The 19,609-nt window shown below is 34.1% G+C and overlaps 1 protein-coding gene across 19 annotated transcripts in view; it reads left to right on the top strand.

Moving 5' to 3' along the window:
- Window positions 1–16,036, top strand: part of LOC128167884 (paired box protein Pax-5-like) — a 53,292-nt gene extending 37,256 nt beyond the window's left edge. For 8 of the 19 annotated variants that reach the window (XM_052833834.1, XM_052833835.1, XM_052833839.1 and 5 more), the window contains 8 exons: window positions 162–382; window positions 3,327–3,382; window positions 3,661–3,958; window positions 4,493–4,609; window positions 6,079–6,264; window positions 8,677–8,793; window positions 14,044–14,190; window positions 14,450–16,036. In XM_052833834.1, the coding sequence (XP_052689794.1) occupies window positions 162–382; window positions 3,327–3,382; window positions 3,661–3,958; window positions 4,493–4,609; window positions 6,079–6,264; window positions 8,677–8,793; window positions 14,044–14,190; window positions 14,450–14,538 (1,231 nt within the window). In that variant the 3' untranslated portion in view covers window positions 14,539–16,036. The remainder of the gene's footprint in view (window positions 1–161; window positions 383–3,326; window positions 3,383–3,660; window positions 3,959–4,492; window positions 4,610–6,078; window positions 6,265–8,676; window positions 8,794–14,043; window positions 14,191–14,449) is intronic. The other 11 variants (XM_052833840.1, XM_052833848.1, XM_052833837.1 and 8 more) reach the window with 10 other exon arrangements.
- Window positions 16,037–19,609: the final 3,573 nt, after the last annotated feature.

Raw genomic sequence — 19,609 nt, 5'->3', positions numbered from 1 at the left:
TATCTTAAATTGTGACTAAACTGCACTTATTTATCAGTCAAATTAAGAATTTAACACAACATAATATTACTCTTAGTGCATGAATAAATTAAAGGTGATTGTATGTACATGTATTGAAACTAAATGTTTCACTAAGAGTTCTCATTTTATCTTATTTTCAGAATCGTAAGAAACAAAGCTGCAGAGAATGCAAAACAATCTCCTGGACACACCAGTCCCTCCGTGGATACCGGAAGTCCCCCGTTGTCCCATCAACCCTCGCCCAACAGCGAGATTCAGCGAGCTCCCTACACAATCACCGGAATTCTGGGAATTCCTCAAAGCCAGACCGCTCAAACAATGGTGGACCCCAACGGGAACAAGAGGAAGAGGGAGGACCAAGGTAAATATATCAGAGCGCCATTACGGTTCCAAATTCTGGCTGATTTTGTAGATGGAACTCAATTTTGTAGCACTATAGAACATCTCGATGTATCAAAGCGCCATTACGGTTCCAAATCTGGCTAATTTTTTAGATGAGACTCAGTTTTGTTGCACTATAGAACATCTAAAATCAGGCTGGTTTTGTAAGATGTAACACGATTTGTTCGAACTATAAATATGTTGAGAGAATGAAGGGGATAAAATGTTCTTGAACTAAAGATATATAAAACAGTTTGACACGGGACCTGAAGGTATATTTTCTCCCAAAAGTCGAAACACTCCATTAATCATCAAAACGATTGGTACATGATCAAGAACCTATTCATTCCTATACCTTTTGTGTTGTCTATCATATACGTCCAAAGCTATAGAGTATACCCCAGGCTTATAGACTGTATGATACAGTACAACATTAAAACAAATAAAAAATAAGTAACGGTTTGAAAATTGGTTGTCTTGATTAGGAAGTTGCGTGATGTTTTAGTAACCATTTTTGATGCGTCCGATCCTGCTCACTGTCTTAAACGTTTTGATCTTAACGATGCAGGTAACATTTCACGATCGATTGAAAATTCAAATCTCAAGTATCAAACTGAGGAATTTTTCAAGTTTTTTTGCACAAATACGGTTTATATATTATTTTGCTTCATTTGAAGCAGAAAAAAGGGATGGAAGATGGTTGCTCGTGATTGCTTTGTGAAACAAGAAACGCCTTCCATACAGATACCGAAGTTTTATCTAAATAGTCTTCACAAAGACACGTCATTCAAAAAAATCTCCCAATTTGTCAATGCGGAAACAATTCTGATATCTCTCTATCTAGCTCGGGCAATGATAAACCCAGACGCGAGATGCCAGTGTTGGTTAAAAATCCATATTGTCTCCTGATCACGTTTCTCTCAGGTAGGGAGCAAGTTAGGCATTAATTAATCATCAAAGACCATTTGCGCTCGGCCCCAACCTTGCAGTTTACCATGAAGGGACAGTCTTTCCCTTCTTTCGCAGAGTCCCTGAATTATAATTTTGAATATGGATCCGCGTAAATGGCGAATGCAGAGGTCTCAATAATTAATGAACAACACCAGTTTGCCATTAATATGTCAATACCATTTAATGGTTTAAGTCCAAAGATTTTCAATGACCATAGGTGAGAATCTCTGTTTTTCGTTGTTGTTAATTTTTTTTTGAACAGTAAGTGAGGAAATTGAGAATCATTTACGTATCCCTGCAAAAAAAATCTGCAGCTGAATAAGAATAAAAATATATCCATTATTGTTTAAGAAAAATACTTGAAAATACTTAATCTGAACATTTTTCCGCCAACAAGGATTTTAGTAATTTGATTGCATGCGTATTTAACACATGACATTACAAGATATTATCACTATGAAATTATTTTTCCGATAGAACAAATTTCAAAAGTAAACAGTTTTACGTCATGTTTACCGATGCGTTTTGCAGTCTATGGTTTAATCTTAGGGCTGACTTTTGACCGCAAGTTGGAGTTTTTCGAGTAGGGTTCTATTGATTCCATAGTGCGGCTGCCTGATTTTGTCAAGTTTAATGTTGACATTTAAATTCTTGCCCATTATCTTGGCCTAACCTTCTGAAGATGTACAAAATCTGCACACTGGGTGATCAATAGTGCCAGAACAAAATGGTTTGGAACGCTATATGGGATCAATCTGGGCTCTATATCTGCTCACAAAACATATTGAGAATGTCTGAGAATCGCGGAACATCAAAACACGTGTGGTTTGTTGACATATGGACCCCAATCGAATATGAGGTGCGGAAATAAAATAATAAATCTAGTTGATTGGTATCTCGTTCTCATCCAGAGGGTTATATAACAAATATATAGATGCTGTTTGATATTTACCATTACTCAAAGACCCATTCTAGGCAAACAGAGGACGATGGGTTTTGGTCTTCTAGAAGTCAAAGACAAGGGAGCAGATCCATCTTCCGATACTCGGGATCTTGATTTATTCTTTTTCCATGTTTATACATTAGAGTTGCAAGATAGGTGTGCTTAATAACCTTATTGCAATTGAGAATAGAATGGTGATAATTTGACCTAATAGTTTCACGTGTCCAGAAAAGAATTGAGGGGGCTGGCCAAAACAGGGCCACTAAGTCTCTCGTTCCAGTATTGCTATAATATGATACGATAATTGTACTCCAATGAGACAACCCGATTTGCGAGAAATTAGACATTATTGTCAGTTATAATATGTTTTCTTCGTGATCGCCTTAAACAAATAACAATGCTGGCGACCAGGTCCGGACTGTTAATGCCCCCACTCATTAGCCGATCTAATTACCGATAACAAACTTTATTCCTAATAAGAATAACAAATAAATTGCATGTTGAAATCACAATCCCGCCGAAAAAAACTAAGGAGATCCCCTTGCAGCTCGTCTGCCTCTGTAAACTTTATTAGTGTTTCATTCTCTACTCCCTCTCTTCGGCTTTAATCAGATTTGTAACGCAGCCGTTTCTCCGGCCGTCCACGTCTTGACAATGCCTCTCTAGCTTGTCACCAAGTTAATGCCGCCACCATCGAGATTTCTTCCGGCAAACTGGTGTGCATTACGGGCAAGAGAACACTCAGGATGCCCGGGTCTATTTTCTATTATAATTCACCGAAATTGCCATCTCCTTAAGTACGCCAAAACACGACCAAGAGAGGAAATTAATAACAAATAGTTAAGAGTGGGGTGAAAATCGTGTATTGCTTCAACTTAATCGAAGAAACTGTCAATTCGAATTAAGTGTTAATTTTTATTGAGAGTAACTCACTGTTTTTATTTTCCATTCTGTTACACGAAGACATCTTTATTTGCTTTTGAGTATTATGACGAAGTTAAAGGTGCTTATGCATTTATTTCCTTTGTAGTCCCAAATGGTCACGAAGCTGAAGTAAAAATAGAACCAAATACAGGAGATATGAATGTAAGTTATCACAAAAATGTCTTTTTTTAAAATAAAAATAATATTTAAGTTGTAGCCCTGTTGAAATTTAGTTTATTTTTAAAAAAAAAACCCACTTTGCCACATTTCACAGCATTAGGGTAAACAGCAGAACAGATTTGCGTAAAAGGTTTAATAATCATCACATATTTTGGAAAAAGGAAATAAACATTCTTAATGTCAACTACTTTTATTTATTAAATACAAAAATATTACACAGCAACGCTTATAAATTCAAATCTTTTTCTTTTCTTTCGCAGATATGGTACCAAGCCCAACCTAGACCAACGAAACAAGCCAGGCCCGAAAACGGAACAACGGACGCTCAAGGCATGCCCCATACTCTGATAATAAACAATGCACCAATGTACCCCGCGGGAGTACCAACTAATCTTCCTCCAAACTATAATGCTCATTTTGTTACCACAACGACTACCATTTCCGGGGATGTTATAAAACCCCAAGTCGGAGTTGAGTACACCATCGCATCCCCGGCCATCGGCACAGTGGCCAATTCCGAATCTCAAAGCACAACCAGTAATTTCGTGACGTCTTTAGGTAGGTCCTCTTAATATTCATTGTTGTCTGTCTTTTAAACCCTTTTTTGCAATGTTTTAATTTCAATGTATAACCATGTTACGCCTTTTTGTTTTTCGGTTGACACATATATTGTATTTTAAGTGGTCTAGATGTTTAGTACATTAAGTATAACTAACTTTAGTAGTTGAAATGACTAACTGAATGGAAACGTTTAGATATTGTAACATCAGTGGAATTTTGTGCATATATTACACATATAACGATCTATGTCAAATATTATATCTATTATATATAAAGCACGGTTGTTTTTACTTCTCTACCAATGCACGCTAGGTTTGGAATGAAAGCCTTAATTTTTTAAAGCAAGGGGTAATTATTATAAACACAATATGAATATGACAGTGGTTTTGAAATTTCGAAGTTAAAAAAAAGAAGTCAAATGTCAAAAACTATATTTATCTTTAATTTTCATTTGACATTTCCGACTTCGAAATTTCAACCTGGCACAGTGTAATTTTGTTTTGGTTGAACTTTAATTTTTAAAAATTTGAGGTCACCAACTTGGAACAGAAATAAGTGTTAATGCGCAGACTCAGGATATGAAACCAATAGTGGTTGCCGTGGTAACGGAATCCCAGCCACCCGCGCAACAAGAACAATTTCAAGAAGGTACTTCGCTTCTTAACGGAATGTTCTAGTTCTTGAGTGTGTCTATCCCCTAGTTCTCTCGTATATTCTTTAGACTTATTTCTTATTTCTTTAAAATTTTCAAAAAGAAAATTACTGTATTTGATTTCTTGAAAAATTAATTTTTTTATTAGAAGTCTTGATGTCAAAAGTAAATTCTCGAATAAACGTGAATTCTCTCTTACGAGTTGACTCTCCCATCCCCTCCATCAACTGTTTTGAACTAAACCTAGATTCTATGTATCAAGAAGTAAATAATGAAGGTAATTGAAGACTTTAAACGTTGATGAATAGTTTTTAGCTCCAGGTGAAATCCAAAAAACCAATTGGTTGTTTAAGAAATAAATTAAACGAGAAAATTAAAATATTGTCCTTTTTGTCTATATATATGTAGGGATTGTAAATTATGGGACTCATTAGCATAAGTCTGAAAACAGGTGTAAAAAAAGTTTGATGAATTAGTTTTAAAAGAAGTAAAACAAATCATTTCGGTTATAAAAACACTTAAATTCCATCTTTTTCTATTCGAAAGATTCATTGATTTGCAAAGTGTGCCCCCCAAAAATAATCAAAAGCTGAAAAATGAGACTTTTACTTCAGAAGTGCAAGTCAATATGATATCAAATTATCAAACTGTCTATCAGAAGGATAAGGAAAATAGGAAGAATTATTCAATCAAAAAAGCCATTGAATAACACTAACTCTGTCTGTGTCTCTCTCGCGTTTCGGTTTTCCCATTAGGACTCCCATTTATGAATTGGTCATTTGCATGACCGCTCCTAATCAGAGTCTTTGCAAACCCCCAATAAATACAGCACCAAATATAAATAAGTCATCATTATGGGATGAGTCTAAAAGTAACGCGCTACCCATATGCATTAAATCAGGACTCATTTGATTAGCTATGTCATCTGATAGAAACGTTCGACAAGACTTGCAGGATGTCGTTTGTCTACGGACAGAATTTATTTCGTCTGACCAGAATTTATTTTTGGAATGAAAATATACTGTATTATTTCGTGTTTCATATATAGTCCCAAACTCATTTTGGCGGACGATATACTCTGCTGTCATCACCTACATATTTCCTCCTCAAACTTGTAGCTTTTCAGAGAAGAGATATGAATTTTGTCTCTAAATGCCTTACAGCACACATCTTGCACACTATTTTCTATGTAGAGACCTTCCTGAAAGGAAATAGCATTTTTAGGCATGGAAAATACTCTATAACCGTTTAACTTCATAAATGGTATATGAAATAGTTCATAATTGTCTCAAAAATAATATATCATAAAGGAAAAAAAATAAATGAACAGGAAAAAGGCATCTTTCCTTAATATACTGCTTCTGTCTGTATTATTTATTGTCTGTATTGTGCATTGTTGCTATGACGTAGTAAACAAAAAACGTAAAAGTGTATTCCTTGCATGTTGTTGTTACCCTTTTTGCAGCAACCAACAACACACCAACTTCATCATCAACACCAACCATCAACAATAATAACAACACCCCTCCCCCCAAGGCGGGCTCCCCCGGCTCAGGGGGTGGGGCTAACAACCTGACGGAGCTTAAGCCCGTTCAACCCACTATGTCCCAGTCCTATACACCGTTGCCGTCGTTTTCGGGACAGTTTTCAAGTAAGCATGCCCTTCTCTTTTTTAGTTTTTTTGGTTTGTAGATTTTTTTTTTTTACTTTTTTTTCTCCACCATCATTAGTATTTTTTTTACCTCACCTGCATTTGAAAATCATCCACTTTATTTTGGAAATTCGGTTTCTTTTCTTTTACTCTCTTAATATTTTTTTTAATTTTATTTTGTCTTTTTTTTTCCTCTTCTACTTGATTAATAAATTAAAAGATTTTTTTACATAATCAAACAGTAAACGAGAATCTCAATTCAATCTCAACAATTAGATATTATCTATTTAAAGAAAAATCAATAAAATCCAATTATTAAATAAAGAAGAAGTGAGTGGAACAAAAGAAAAGAAACTTCCTATAGAGAAGGCGCCAGCTCTATACATAAAGCTTTCACGTTTATTTAAAACGCAAAAGAGATCCTCATCAACAAATGGCTGCAATCAAGCAAACCATGGAACTACTAATATGAAACCAAGCCGCATTTAATTTGCTTCCAATATACGCAGAGTTCATATGATCATTCATATATATTCCCCATGTCAAAATTACTTAGCTGCTTTTCCTTATTTTCATTGCATTCAAATTAGAACCTCGTAGAACCTGAACTTGTCAGAAGCCCACCAAAGTAGGTGCCAAGACAATTAGGCTGTGATTTTGTGCTTACACCAAGAAAAATGTTATGGGACAATCGAATGGAGGACAAATAAGATAGTTCAGAAATATCTTTTCTTTCACAAAATTGAGCCATCTGATATTACAGAACAAACCGCAAAAGAAGCCCACCTTATAAATATGACACATTCAAATTTGGCATCGTTTAACATCAGTTTAAATTGTACTTAATTGGCCTGTTATTGAAGCCAAGCTGTATGAAAATAAAAAAAAAATCAACTAATCATGCCCCGGAAAGGGAACACAGGAAGGATATTAGTCTGGGCTTTGTAGCATCTATGTTTGAAAATTAGGATTACATCGAACGCGTTTCTACCTGGCAAAACGTGTTCAACATTAATGTTTTCATCGACACCCCAAATCTGGATATGAAACAGAGCTTTATCTGCTTAACAGTTTTGTTGCCTGTGATTTGTGATTAGCCAGGCGTCACCAATATACCCCGACTACTGGGTCTGCCATAGACACGATACTCAGAGCGCTTCAAACAGTCTATCCATATTTTTCGCTGGAGACAAAAGTGAACTCGTTCTATGGCTAAAGTCATAACACCGACGTTCGCATCAACATAAAAAAAGAAGGACATATTTATTATTTCCTCAGCTAAACTTTGATGTTTGTTAGCGAAAGCTCTTGCCAATATCCGGGCAATTTAGCATTTTCCTTTTTTTCCCGAAGAGATCAGAGTACTGTACATTGGTTATAACCACTTGCGTTGTTAGCGAACAAGATTCTCGGCTTGTTATTTATTTGCCTGTGGTGGCAAGACTATTAACTCGATGGTAATCAACTTGTAACACTAACTCTCTTGAAGTACTAACAGTCACGAGTACTTTGTCATATTCATCCTCATCCTTGTATATACTCAGCCGTTTGACAAAAAAATTTAACTGTTAACAACTGACTAAAACAAATTAATTGTTAACAAATTGACTAAAACAAATTAACTGTTAACACTCAATTTATTGAAATATGTTAATGCATGCATGATGGTTATATGGGGAATTAATCAAACGATTTTTTAAACAAACTAATCTGCAATGATGTTCAAACTGTGGTTTTGAAAAAATCATGGTTGCTTAAGTTCTTTCATGATGTTATTCTTTTGGTATTCTATGTTTAAGTTATCAAAGCGTTCATCAGATCTAGATTTTATCCAATACATTATAGCGAGGTTTTCATTTCTTCTCGGATTTGTCAAATATTTAATGTTGAGCTGTAACTGTCTTCTCCGCCTGAACATTTTCTATTAATCTTTAGACGCCTCAGATGAAAAATGCGATATCAAAACAATATCGTACAGGAAATCGCTAGCATTGATTTATCTTCACATTCATTTCGGATGCAAAAATTAAAGATCCAATGAAATTGATAAAGAAAACTGTTTTGAACTCGCTGTATAATCATTGTTCCTCTCCGCAAATTGTCTTTTTAAACCAACGTGTTGTTTGCACACTTTCCTCGCTGATTTTGATCATATTTATAATCATATCAACGGGAGGGAATAAACAAAAAGCCCGTTTGATGTTCGGAAATTTAGAGGTCTGTTGAAGATTTGATACACATGTCTTTCTATATTACAAAAGAACCTTACATGCAAATCGTTTTAGTTAAGCAATGGAAAGAGGAAATATGCTGAAGATCATTTTTTTTCTCCCCGACCCTCTCTCGAAAAGCAAAGACTGTTCCGAGGGGGGAGAATATGCATGCATTAATGTAGAATTTTGTTCACATTAGGTCAAGCTAGCAGTTATAACGGCTCACACGCTACGTTCCCCAGTCAAGCAGTTGTTGGCACTGTCGTTCAACCACTAGTAATCTCCAGCGGATCTTATAACCCAACAAATCCACCCAGTAAGTTTCTCACCATTAACATACAAGGTTGCTTCTACCCTAAAAGACAAGGGGTATATTTTTTCTTCTTCTTATATATATGCACAACAAGGAGCGATTCCCCCAGTAAACACGCTCAGAGGAAACCAAAAAAGGGTTTATTCCCAAGCACTTATTTTATGTTTTTTACTTACTTATGAAAATGCAGTGAACTTTTTTTTTCTTCGGAATAGTAACTTTATTTATAAAACGTATACTGCGTACAGAAACGGTTCGTTTTGATGAAATGAACAAATCGCTGTCTAAATGAATTTGAATGAACTTAAATCTAAAGGTAAACCAATAATAAAACGACTGCAATAAAATATGACTAAAAGTAAATTTTGTTACAAAATTTTCATTCTCTCCTAAATATGCTCAAAACTTCAATTTCACGATAATTTTTAAAAATTCAAAATGGAGATATATTCATTTAAAACAAATCTTGGGAGGATAGAGAAGTGAGAAGTTTGCATCGGGTCCAATTTAGCGGACAAGAACGGTTATAGATTGAATTTAACATTCCTTCTGTTTTCTCTATTTATCACATTGTCACTGTTGACAAATTGAAACATTGTTAGCATGTGTTCTTAACAAATAAACACGCACTGTATGAAACTCCTGTCCCTGGTGTTCAGATTGCCGGAAATATGAGTGATAGAAAGCACGTGCATTCCTGATAAAACCCGTGCCTGGGGTCGGGCTGTCATCGCAGTGAATCTTTACCGAATTCAATATATCTATCAATTTCTCAGCTTCCGTTATCATTCTTATGTCAAGTCTGGCACAAATATGTTGGTATCTTTTTAATCGGAGTCAAAAGTGAAGCTTTTGATGTGATTTTATGTACATCCTAAATCACCAACAAATGGTTTGATGTCTCTGCGTTAACTACTGGTTAAGTTTCAAACTAGATAGGTTGTTTTATTATTTTTTCCGTTAGAAATAAACTTCAAGAGTTTTTTGGCAAATTCTAAAATTAAAGCAGTCTGCAGTCTTCATTATATGGTGTAACAGATTATTAGCTACTTTCTTTAATATTTTGTTCTTGATATGGAAACAAGACGGTAGTAAAGTACTGCTAATTTTTTGTAGAGGAAACCATGAAAGCTTTGATTTGGTTAATACCGTATTTTAAAACTCTTCTTTAACAGTTGTGTATCGACCGCCACTCTCTTTGTCTACAATTGCAGTCGTTAATAAAATTCACGTTATACAGAAGCCATGAAAATTATATTTTCCAAGTCAGTGGGCTATGGACGTACCCATTGGGCCTGTAATTTGACTATGGAGTCAGATGCTACTTATACGATCCGATTAGGAAGTTCTTTCATTAATCACGGCGCTCCGTTCGGAAGAATTGGTCGGTATCATTCGCACGAGAATAGATTAGTGAATTAAAAGCGTTTGATAATATTTTGTCATTGGAACGAATTGATAAATTATGAGATGACAGACTCGTTTGTTTGTCTTCTTGCAGTTCTTTGATTCGATTAAAAAGACTGTATCATTGTTGTTTCGTAATGTTGTATCGGATTTTGCAAATAGACGCCCTAAATGGGGGAAAAAGGCCGAATTACTTGTCGTATTTTGGCAGGAAATCGCGCCGACTTTTAAGAAGTAACGCTTATTGGGAACCAGCCAAACATTGAATGCGCACACTAATCACCCGGAAATCATCACGCATTTATCACTACTTATAATTATGACAAATCGGTTGCATGACTAATTAGACTAATAATCCTAGACAGATTATGTAACTAAATGGGAAACAATTGCCACAAAATTTCAATATAACATCTCAATATTGGTGCACAAAAATATGCATTTTCTAGTGGATTCCAAAATTGGATCCACCCGACAACATGATTTTTTAATTAATATATTTCATTTCATGTAATTAGAAATATTCCTCTGAGTTACATTTTGTCTGGGAAATAAATGAAAACATTAAAAATGGAAGGATTTAACATGCAACAAACTCAACAATGAATCATTAGTGTGTCGTCACCTCAAAATTACAGGGTAGTTAGCATGCAAGAGAATCGGAATGGGGGTAAAAACAGCTTTTATGTTAAAATGGCAATGCTCTGCTATAATAGTCTCTCGTGTGCAGTTGTCACATAAGCTGTATAATAACGGAGATGGGTTAATAAAATTACCATACAATGTGCTTTTTTCTCGGCTTTCAAACTACCGCTCGGTCTTGTCTCATTCCTAAGAACACGCAGAGCAACGGGTTTGACTAATTACCCACAAATCACGGTTTCATCAGGGAAAGTAAAATTCACAATTTTTAATTTCTGTTTTCCCCCTTATTTTTATCTTCTTGAAATAATAATGTGTGTTAGCAAAAGAAAAAACAATGGGGAAATCGTTTCGTAAATCGAGATGTTTCCCCTGTGTTGTTTTCTTTTTTCCTGGATTTATGCTCATACTACCTCGGGTGCAATTCCAGAGCAAAGCTGAGCGAAAAATGCTGGTGTACATCTGACTTTAATCTTCCTTTCGATTATTCAATATGAAGAGATAAATTGCTGGATAAAAAAATTACATTCTCACTTTGTCGATACATTATTTTGCTTTGACAACAAGGATGTTCTGCTTTATCAAACGCCTTTTAAGAGATTAAAAGTTTTACACGAAAATTATGTTTGGATATCAGCATCCATAAAATCTGAAATCATTTGATCGAGGAAACAACATTTTATATTTTCGTTGGATTTTTTTGCTAAGCTTAACATGAATGATAATTCGCATTTTTATCCCACCAATAAAAATAAAACAGCATTTCCAATTGCGTTTTCCTTTATTAAATCGCAAGAAGAACTTTAATGCATCGAATCTTGCATTGTTTTAGCAGAGCAACATTAGAAGCGATGACACCCAATCAATAATAACAGGTCATTAAATTGACGCATAACCCGGGATCTCTCTATCGGGTAGGAAATGAATCATTTAACCGTCCCATATTAAACACACGGCATAATACATATGTAAATTTTTCGAAACTTGAATCGATCCCGAAGGGTTGAAATCTTCTGGGCGAGATAAACAATGTATGAAATTTGTCGCATTTAATCGAGAAAAATAAACCCCAGCTCCCGATTTATTATGTTATCTCGCGAAGCTGCATCCTATGATAAAGAAATGAGGGACGGACGCAACAAAATTAACGGGTCCTTAATGCTTTAGGTGACCGATAAAATCGTTATGTCGCGAGAGCCTACGACAGAAATACGAAACGGACGATGATACACGCGCGATAGTGTTAGCGCCATTTGCCCAATCGATACAGCATTGTAAACAGGATAACCCAGTCCGCTTCTTGATAAAATCACCATTCCCGGGAATCTTCGTCGAGATTTCGCTCTCTCTGGGATCGGATAACTCGGCAGCGAAGTCCCATACGAGCCCGATACTCAAAGAGTCCGCGATTAAACCGAAATCAGATCAGTTTATTTCACATTTCAATTTAATCTAGTCTGTTGTAGAGGTCCCTAAATAATTATGCCCAGTGGAATAGCGAGCTGTAAGTGATGATGTTGCCGACAACATCGGATATTAAATCCAACAGATCTTGGCTGTCTCATTTTGCACACATTTTGTCATATTCAAACGATCTTCTTCATCTTTTGGAACGCAAACTGTTGGGCAAAATGATTCAAAATATCACCGATACAGGCCATTATTTATTGCCCCTATCTGTGTACAGTACGAACATAAAGCGGACCTTTTGCGCGACCTCTATTCAATTCGAGTCACCAAAAATGGTACTTTATTTTTGTTAGGATTGCGATCCCCAGAATTTTTCCTGGGCTATCCTATTCTCTATAATATTTAATCGCAGGCATCGGTTTATCTTTTTCACATCTTCTGTCCCATTGTGTTGGCTATTTGCCACTCTAGTATGTCTTTTTCAGAGTAACACAGTGCAGGAATTCGTCACCGGGGTCTATTCTCTTCCTTATCGGTCATTCATAAGACAAAGCAGACGACAAATTATCGGTCTCTGTCACGCTAGAAATGCTCCGTTCCCGCGATGGCGAACTCATTGCATGTCCGAACGGATAAATAAACCAACTGATGAATTAAACCTATTAATGCAACTTTTGGTCAAAACAGAAAAAAACACAGGAACGGAATTTCTATTGTTTACCGTTCGACTGTGGTATTGATGTATTATACGATTTAGAAGTGATAACCTCTTTATGGTAGCCTGTGATAACATCTCTCCTGCATTCAAAGGAGGGTTCTTTTTGTATTCATGGAACATTTTCTGAGTGAATCATTCCTATTTAAAACAGCAGATACATGAAAACAGTCGAAAAGTCAATTTGAATGGGTTCACTAGTTCATGAAAATTTCTAATAGAATTCCAAGTAATTGTTAAAATTGTTTAAACAACTTTGGGCAGGGCGGAGAGTGATGAAGCATTAGTATTGCTTCGAGTTGTATTAGTATCGCATACAGAATGTTGTTTGCATACGTATTGTAATTTACTTGTTGTGACAATTTGTGCATTGATGATCGCATGTTTTCCAATATTTATTACTTTATGGGACATTGTATATTTATTGTAAAGCTTTCTTCATATATAATTGTTGTCACGAGGACATGAAACCTGTCCCCAACACATAAAACATTGATACAGAGCAGATTATACCTTACAATCATACGATACAGTTTTTTTTCTTTTAAATTGTCAAATTTCGTGTTATTTATCAAATTTTTATAAAGGACTTTTCCGTTTCTGAATAAATAATGCAAAGATACTACTTAATGAGGTCTTTTCGCATTAGAAATGCCATTATCCTGGCTGTCAAATCAATACAGAGCGACAGTTTGTCTCAGTAGTACCTTTAACTTTGCTTTTTATAGCGCATCGTAGATCTAGTTAACTTATTTTTTTTTTAATTCTCATATTTTCACAAAAACAATATACATGTAGTCATTTCTTAATTCATCCATGATCATAACTTTTGCTATCTATACATTATAAAAGAACATATTGTTCATTAGTAGATAGTAGAAGTAAATCATTATCAATTCTATTTACCACATTTGTATCTTGGTAAGTTTTGACTTACCTGTTATTTGTTATAGATGACTTACCTGTTATTTGTGATAGATGACTTACCTGTTATTTGTTATAGATGACTTACCTGTTATTTGTTATAGATGACTTACCTGTTATTTGTTATAGATGACTTACCTGTTTTTTTGTTATAGATGACTCACCTGTTATTTACTCGCCTGTTGTAGGTGGGGAGTACTATAACACCGCCGGCACTGTCCCCTACACGCAGTATCAGACAGCTGCCTACCCCGCAGACCCCGCCTGGACCATGAGATACACCAACCCCACAGGTATTCTAAGTAAGTCCCTCTCAATCTGGGCATATTCAACTGATTAATTCAATATATACTAAGACACAAGCTGCTGTTTATACTTGAGTAATCTATACCAATAATAGTGTATAACTTGCTCTTTTGTGCTTTTCAAAATTAATTCATTGTTTTCTCTCTTTATGTCATGCAAAATTATTATTAATTTTTTTATGATTTTAAGGTTTCAATTTTTTGATATTTAACGATAATAATGAGATTGCTATATTTGAATTTTTCGTGGTTTCAGATACGCCATACTATTACCAAACGCCAGTCTCAGGAAGGAACGAGCCGAACACAACCGTGGCCGCATCAGCAAGTCCTTCAAAATCATAACAGTGTGCGCATGCGCAGATCGTATGACCAATACGTCAGCAACTTGATGATATTACCATATACACGTTGTGCTCGAAAAATTAAAAACCTTAATATGAGAATGGAATTTTGTAAGTCGTGGCATTATGGAAACTGGACGGTCAAGAAGATGTGTTATATAGAAATAGATGCTTTGCATCCTTAACAAAAAAGTTTTCTATTTGATGAGACGATTTGAAGACTTCAGGAAGATTGTTTTTAATGAAAATACTGTATATGTGAAACACACAGTGACATCGACTTTACTGTGTTTGGAATCAGATTTACAATTGTCTTACTATTTGAGGGGAGGAAGGTTACATGTATAGTGAGAAGACGAGTGATTGGATACTGTGTGTGTGGTCAGACCGTGTGTGAATGCAAACGTATCAACTGTAGATATATCCATATGTATATCTTACTTTTCATATATTATAGCCTTTGTTTTGTATACTTTTAAAGAAACCTCTCTGTACGGTAACACGTGTTCGGGAGCCCTCTTATAGTTATCTTATCATTGTCATAAACCATCACAATTCAAGATTTTTAAAAAAATAATTGTGAGAAATTCCAAACCTTTAAAAATTGGCACAAAAAAGGCTTGGGATCTCTCCTCTGCTTGTACGAACCTAGATCATTGTGAACATTTCGAATTATATCTCAATATTTCATCAATCATGTTCTTCACTTTAATTTTGTGCAATATTTTCATTTTTTTTCCTTTTGTTTTAATTGCAAAAAAGTTGATAGCCATTCAAAACAAAACTTTTAATACACACCTCATTTCAGTATTACAGTACTCCATAAAATTATGCACGCTCAGCAAAAATGCTTAACCTTGGGAATCAAATATGATTTGCTCAATGAATAAACATAAACTCTTGGGGGGAAACTATATTCAATACTAATAATTCTATGACATGTTTTAATAATTTATGATTATGAATCTTGCACGTGAGTTCTTCACGTGATCATTACAACAATCGCTTTTACTTTCATCGGTTTAAGATCTGCCATGATCGGTCTACAACACACAGAGATGGGTGAGAATAATGTTTAACCAAAGAAAAAAAAACTAATATACGGACAGTGTTACTGATGACTGAATCACTTGAAATCCCGATTCCCTGTGAACGGATAAGGGAAGACTCGATTTGAGCGAGTGCTAGAAAAACATTGTATGCTATTTTTCTTTTTTAAAAATTTGTATATACTTATTTCTTCAGGGTAGATCCCATTTTTTAGATCATTCCCTGTGATATTATATTGATGTACCATGACAATATTTTTTTCTCTTATCGTGATGAACAGGGATCATTTATTATTGAATCCTGTTCCTTGATAGAGTACAGAATAAAATGAAAGAATCTCTTCTTTATAAAAAATGTAATACTATTTCAAAACTCATCAATCTTAGGTATAGATATTTACAATATCATGAAATGTTTGAGTTTGCAAAATAAAATTTTGTTATACCTGATGACTTTGTTTTTGTTTTTTATTACGTCTAATTTTGGTGTTTATTTCAAAGCAATACTAAGAGGATGAAATTAGACTGCTATTAATAATTACACATGAGGAAATGCACTATATAGTCATCATTTGCAGTTAATAAGAATTTAAATTATTTATTCTTCAATTACTTGTTGATTCGAAACGAGCATTATTTTATTGACAGATGATGTTTATTTTACTAAACAAATCAAGCAGGTTAAAAAGAACCGGAACCAATTGCAATATTTGTAAATTTACTATCAACACCATTGTCATTGGCTGACATAATATTTTAACGAAGAGCAGTAGTCCTGCAGCAGGGTTGCATTTATAGCGTTAGACACCGATAACATTGTTGTTGTTACAATTTACCGTAAAAAAAATAACACCATTGGTATATATTTTACTCATTTATATTGTTTCCTGTTAAATGTCGCAGTATATCTATTATAGCTGCTGTTTTAAATTTAAACGAAAATATGAAGGAATTTTGTGTAAATACGTTTACCATGAGCAAGATATGAAAGTCATCAGTAAAAGGATTCAAAATATAATTCACAGATTTTTTGTATCAATTTGCACGAAATAATTTTAGAAGACTGAAAATTGGCGTAAACTATTGTATTATTTACCTCATTTTAATAAAACAAACTAGATATCTTTAAAAACCTGAAAAGCCACTTAGATATTCTACTTCTAACTTTGACTTTGTTTACGTTAAGGGTTATATTGAAATTATTCCAGTTGAGTTTAATCCATAATAAAAGTGTAAAAATAACCTGATATTCACTGTAAAACTACAGGCCTAGACAACTTTTAACTATTATGCAGGTTTTTACAAATTCAATTTAAAAGGAAATGGTATGTTAACTATTTTTCCATGGATAAAACTTCATTTAACTTATAAAAAACATATACGTTTATATATATATATATATATATATATATATATATATATATATATATATATATATATATATATATATATATATATATATATATATATATATATATATATATATATATATATGGAATTCTTTGTTTAAAAAGAATTGATCATCTTGTCAATTATTAGTTGATATAGACAGAACAGCTTTAAGCATTACTGTTAGAGTACTTTTACAATAAAGCACTATGTTTCCGTAATTAGTTAGCAACGCCGCATAAACACCGCTTTTATTGATGGGGTAACTCAAATCAACATCCCTGTCTATTTTATTTATAAAATACAGTTTTCCTCATTAATTTTATGATTGTTGTTCATATTCTAGATACAACTCAGGACCTTTGCACACTAGTTAATATAACACGCGTACGCTCTTGAAAAGCGTAGACAATGTACGTGTACCAAACCGATAGAGACAATATAAGGTTACTGCTATAGTCGAGAAATCGACGCTGTATCACACCCTCTGTATATGAAAGTAATGACGGGAAATATGTATCATAACTTGTTAATAATTAAACTCTATAATTACATCCCCTAAGATCGATGGGATATCCGTTAGTAATAGACCTAATTATTGTGATTAAGAATTCTTCACGCAAATTGTTTGTACGTAGTGTGTTGCAAACTGACAGGTTTGGAAACTTTATTTTTGAAGTAGAAGACTACCGATATGTTTTATACATATAGAAAGTCCAATATCAATGATGATTTTTTCCAAAGTGCAGGAATTTTATATACCACTTAAACGAAAAACTTTAACAATTGTCATTTGGATCAGGAATGTATATATATATACGTCCCTGGTTGGATACATTTAATCAAGATAAACTTTTCAAGCAACACGATTTTCCATGGCCAATGAGCGTATCAGTACATATTAAATATTCTTCTTGTGACTGCTGTCAAACAACTAACCCCGTTAGGTTTTGTTTGGTTTTTTTATTAATTAAATGAGGTAAATGGTTATTGGATCATTTTGGGCTATTTTAACCTCCTACAAAGAAGAGCTATGTATTTAAAAAAAGGCAAAATATTCAAATTAGATTAGATATTAAAGCTGTAACAATCAGGTTCTTTCTTTACAGTACAACAATGGAAAGAAACATCGGATCGGACTCTTAGAAAGTCTGTTTTTTCTACCAGACATATTGTTCTCAGTCAATAGTAATACTGTCTAATCTCAGCAAACTATTTGCTAGCGCTCTCGAGCGCTAGCAACTACGTTAGTCTTTTTCACTGGAATACGCATGCTCGACTCCATAGTACGGGATTCTGGGAATACTGCACTACGATAGATAAACTGTACCATTTGAATTTCGTTTTATCGTCTTCACATGAAGTTTTGTGTTTTATTGTAAATGTCAAAAAGTAACAGTAGCTCAGGTCTTATAATGCAAAGTTATTTTCAGTATTATGATAAAAAGCTATCTTTATCTTAAATTCCTTCAAGCTCGGAAAACAACTTCGGATATGTTTTCCGAGCTTGTCGGAAAGTCCCGAGAAGATACGATTGCTTCAAAAAAGAACCAATGGTTCTTGAAAATTTTCACCTCGAAATTGAAATTACAGTATATACATAATGATTAAGGCACAGTCAATGAGCTATGCCATTGCCGATGTGAAGCCCACTCTAGATTAACAATTCTTAATTGAGACCCCACTCAAGCACAATTCCAGTACACCACTTTGCCTTCTTATTGTTAATTAATCGATTCAGAAATTTAAACCAATGTTTTAGAAATCTGCTTCTGTGTTTGTGATGCTACAGCGCTAGCTCACCAATCTTTTTAAAAGATAAGCTTGTACGAAAAGTATGCCATGCATGCAATTAAGTAATACGGTTATGTTTGTTTATGTATGTATTCTATGCTGATTAACATTTCTATTAAATAAAATGGACAGAAAAAAAAACTAATAGAGAATCCTATTTTGTCTCAATCAACGTTTATCATAATTATACATGTATCATGATTTCATTTTCGAGTTAAATATGAAAAAAAGATGAAAGTGAATCTTTGTCCAAAATGAAAAAGATATTTGAATAATCATTCAATTAGAATTATTGAAGAAAGCCAAACTTCCGATATTTCTGCTTTCCAATTCAGTCAAAATTGCAATATTATCACAGACGCAATTTTATCAATCTTTAGAAAACCGCCAGTTAGTTGCCTTAACCTAAATTTAATTTCTAACGAACACATGACATATTTTATTTATCAATAAGCATATATTGATATAATTCACTATATTGCGCAATCATTACCTTTGAGGATTTGATTTTCGTGAGGTTTAATTAATGTGAACATTCGATACAACTAACCTGTTCAAATCAAATATATCTCCTCCCAACTTAAACATATCATTTACACGACCCTTTCCCTTGGAGTATTAACTATTTGAAATGAAACTTTACCAGTAATATTACTTTCGATGGTATTGTTTCACCATTTCCTGCAATCATTAATGAATTGTAAAGCATGAAACTACTTTTTTGTCTATCGTATTCATCACTTCATTAAACAAATTGTTTTCGCTCAAATAAAAGTTTTTCCCACATTAGAAACACATGAAGCAGTTTATTTGCACAATTTACATTTATAACCAGTGCTA

Source organism: Crassostrea angulata, chromosome 10, assembly GCF_025612915.1.
Source record: "Crassostrea angulata isolate pt1a10 chromosome 10, ASM2561291v2, whole genome shotgun sequence".
Lineage (NCBI taxonomy): Eukaryota > Metazoa > Mollusca > Bivalvia > Ostreida > Ostreidae > Magallana > Magallana angulata.
This window is presented reverse-complemented; position numbering and strand designations above follow the sequence as displayed.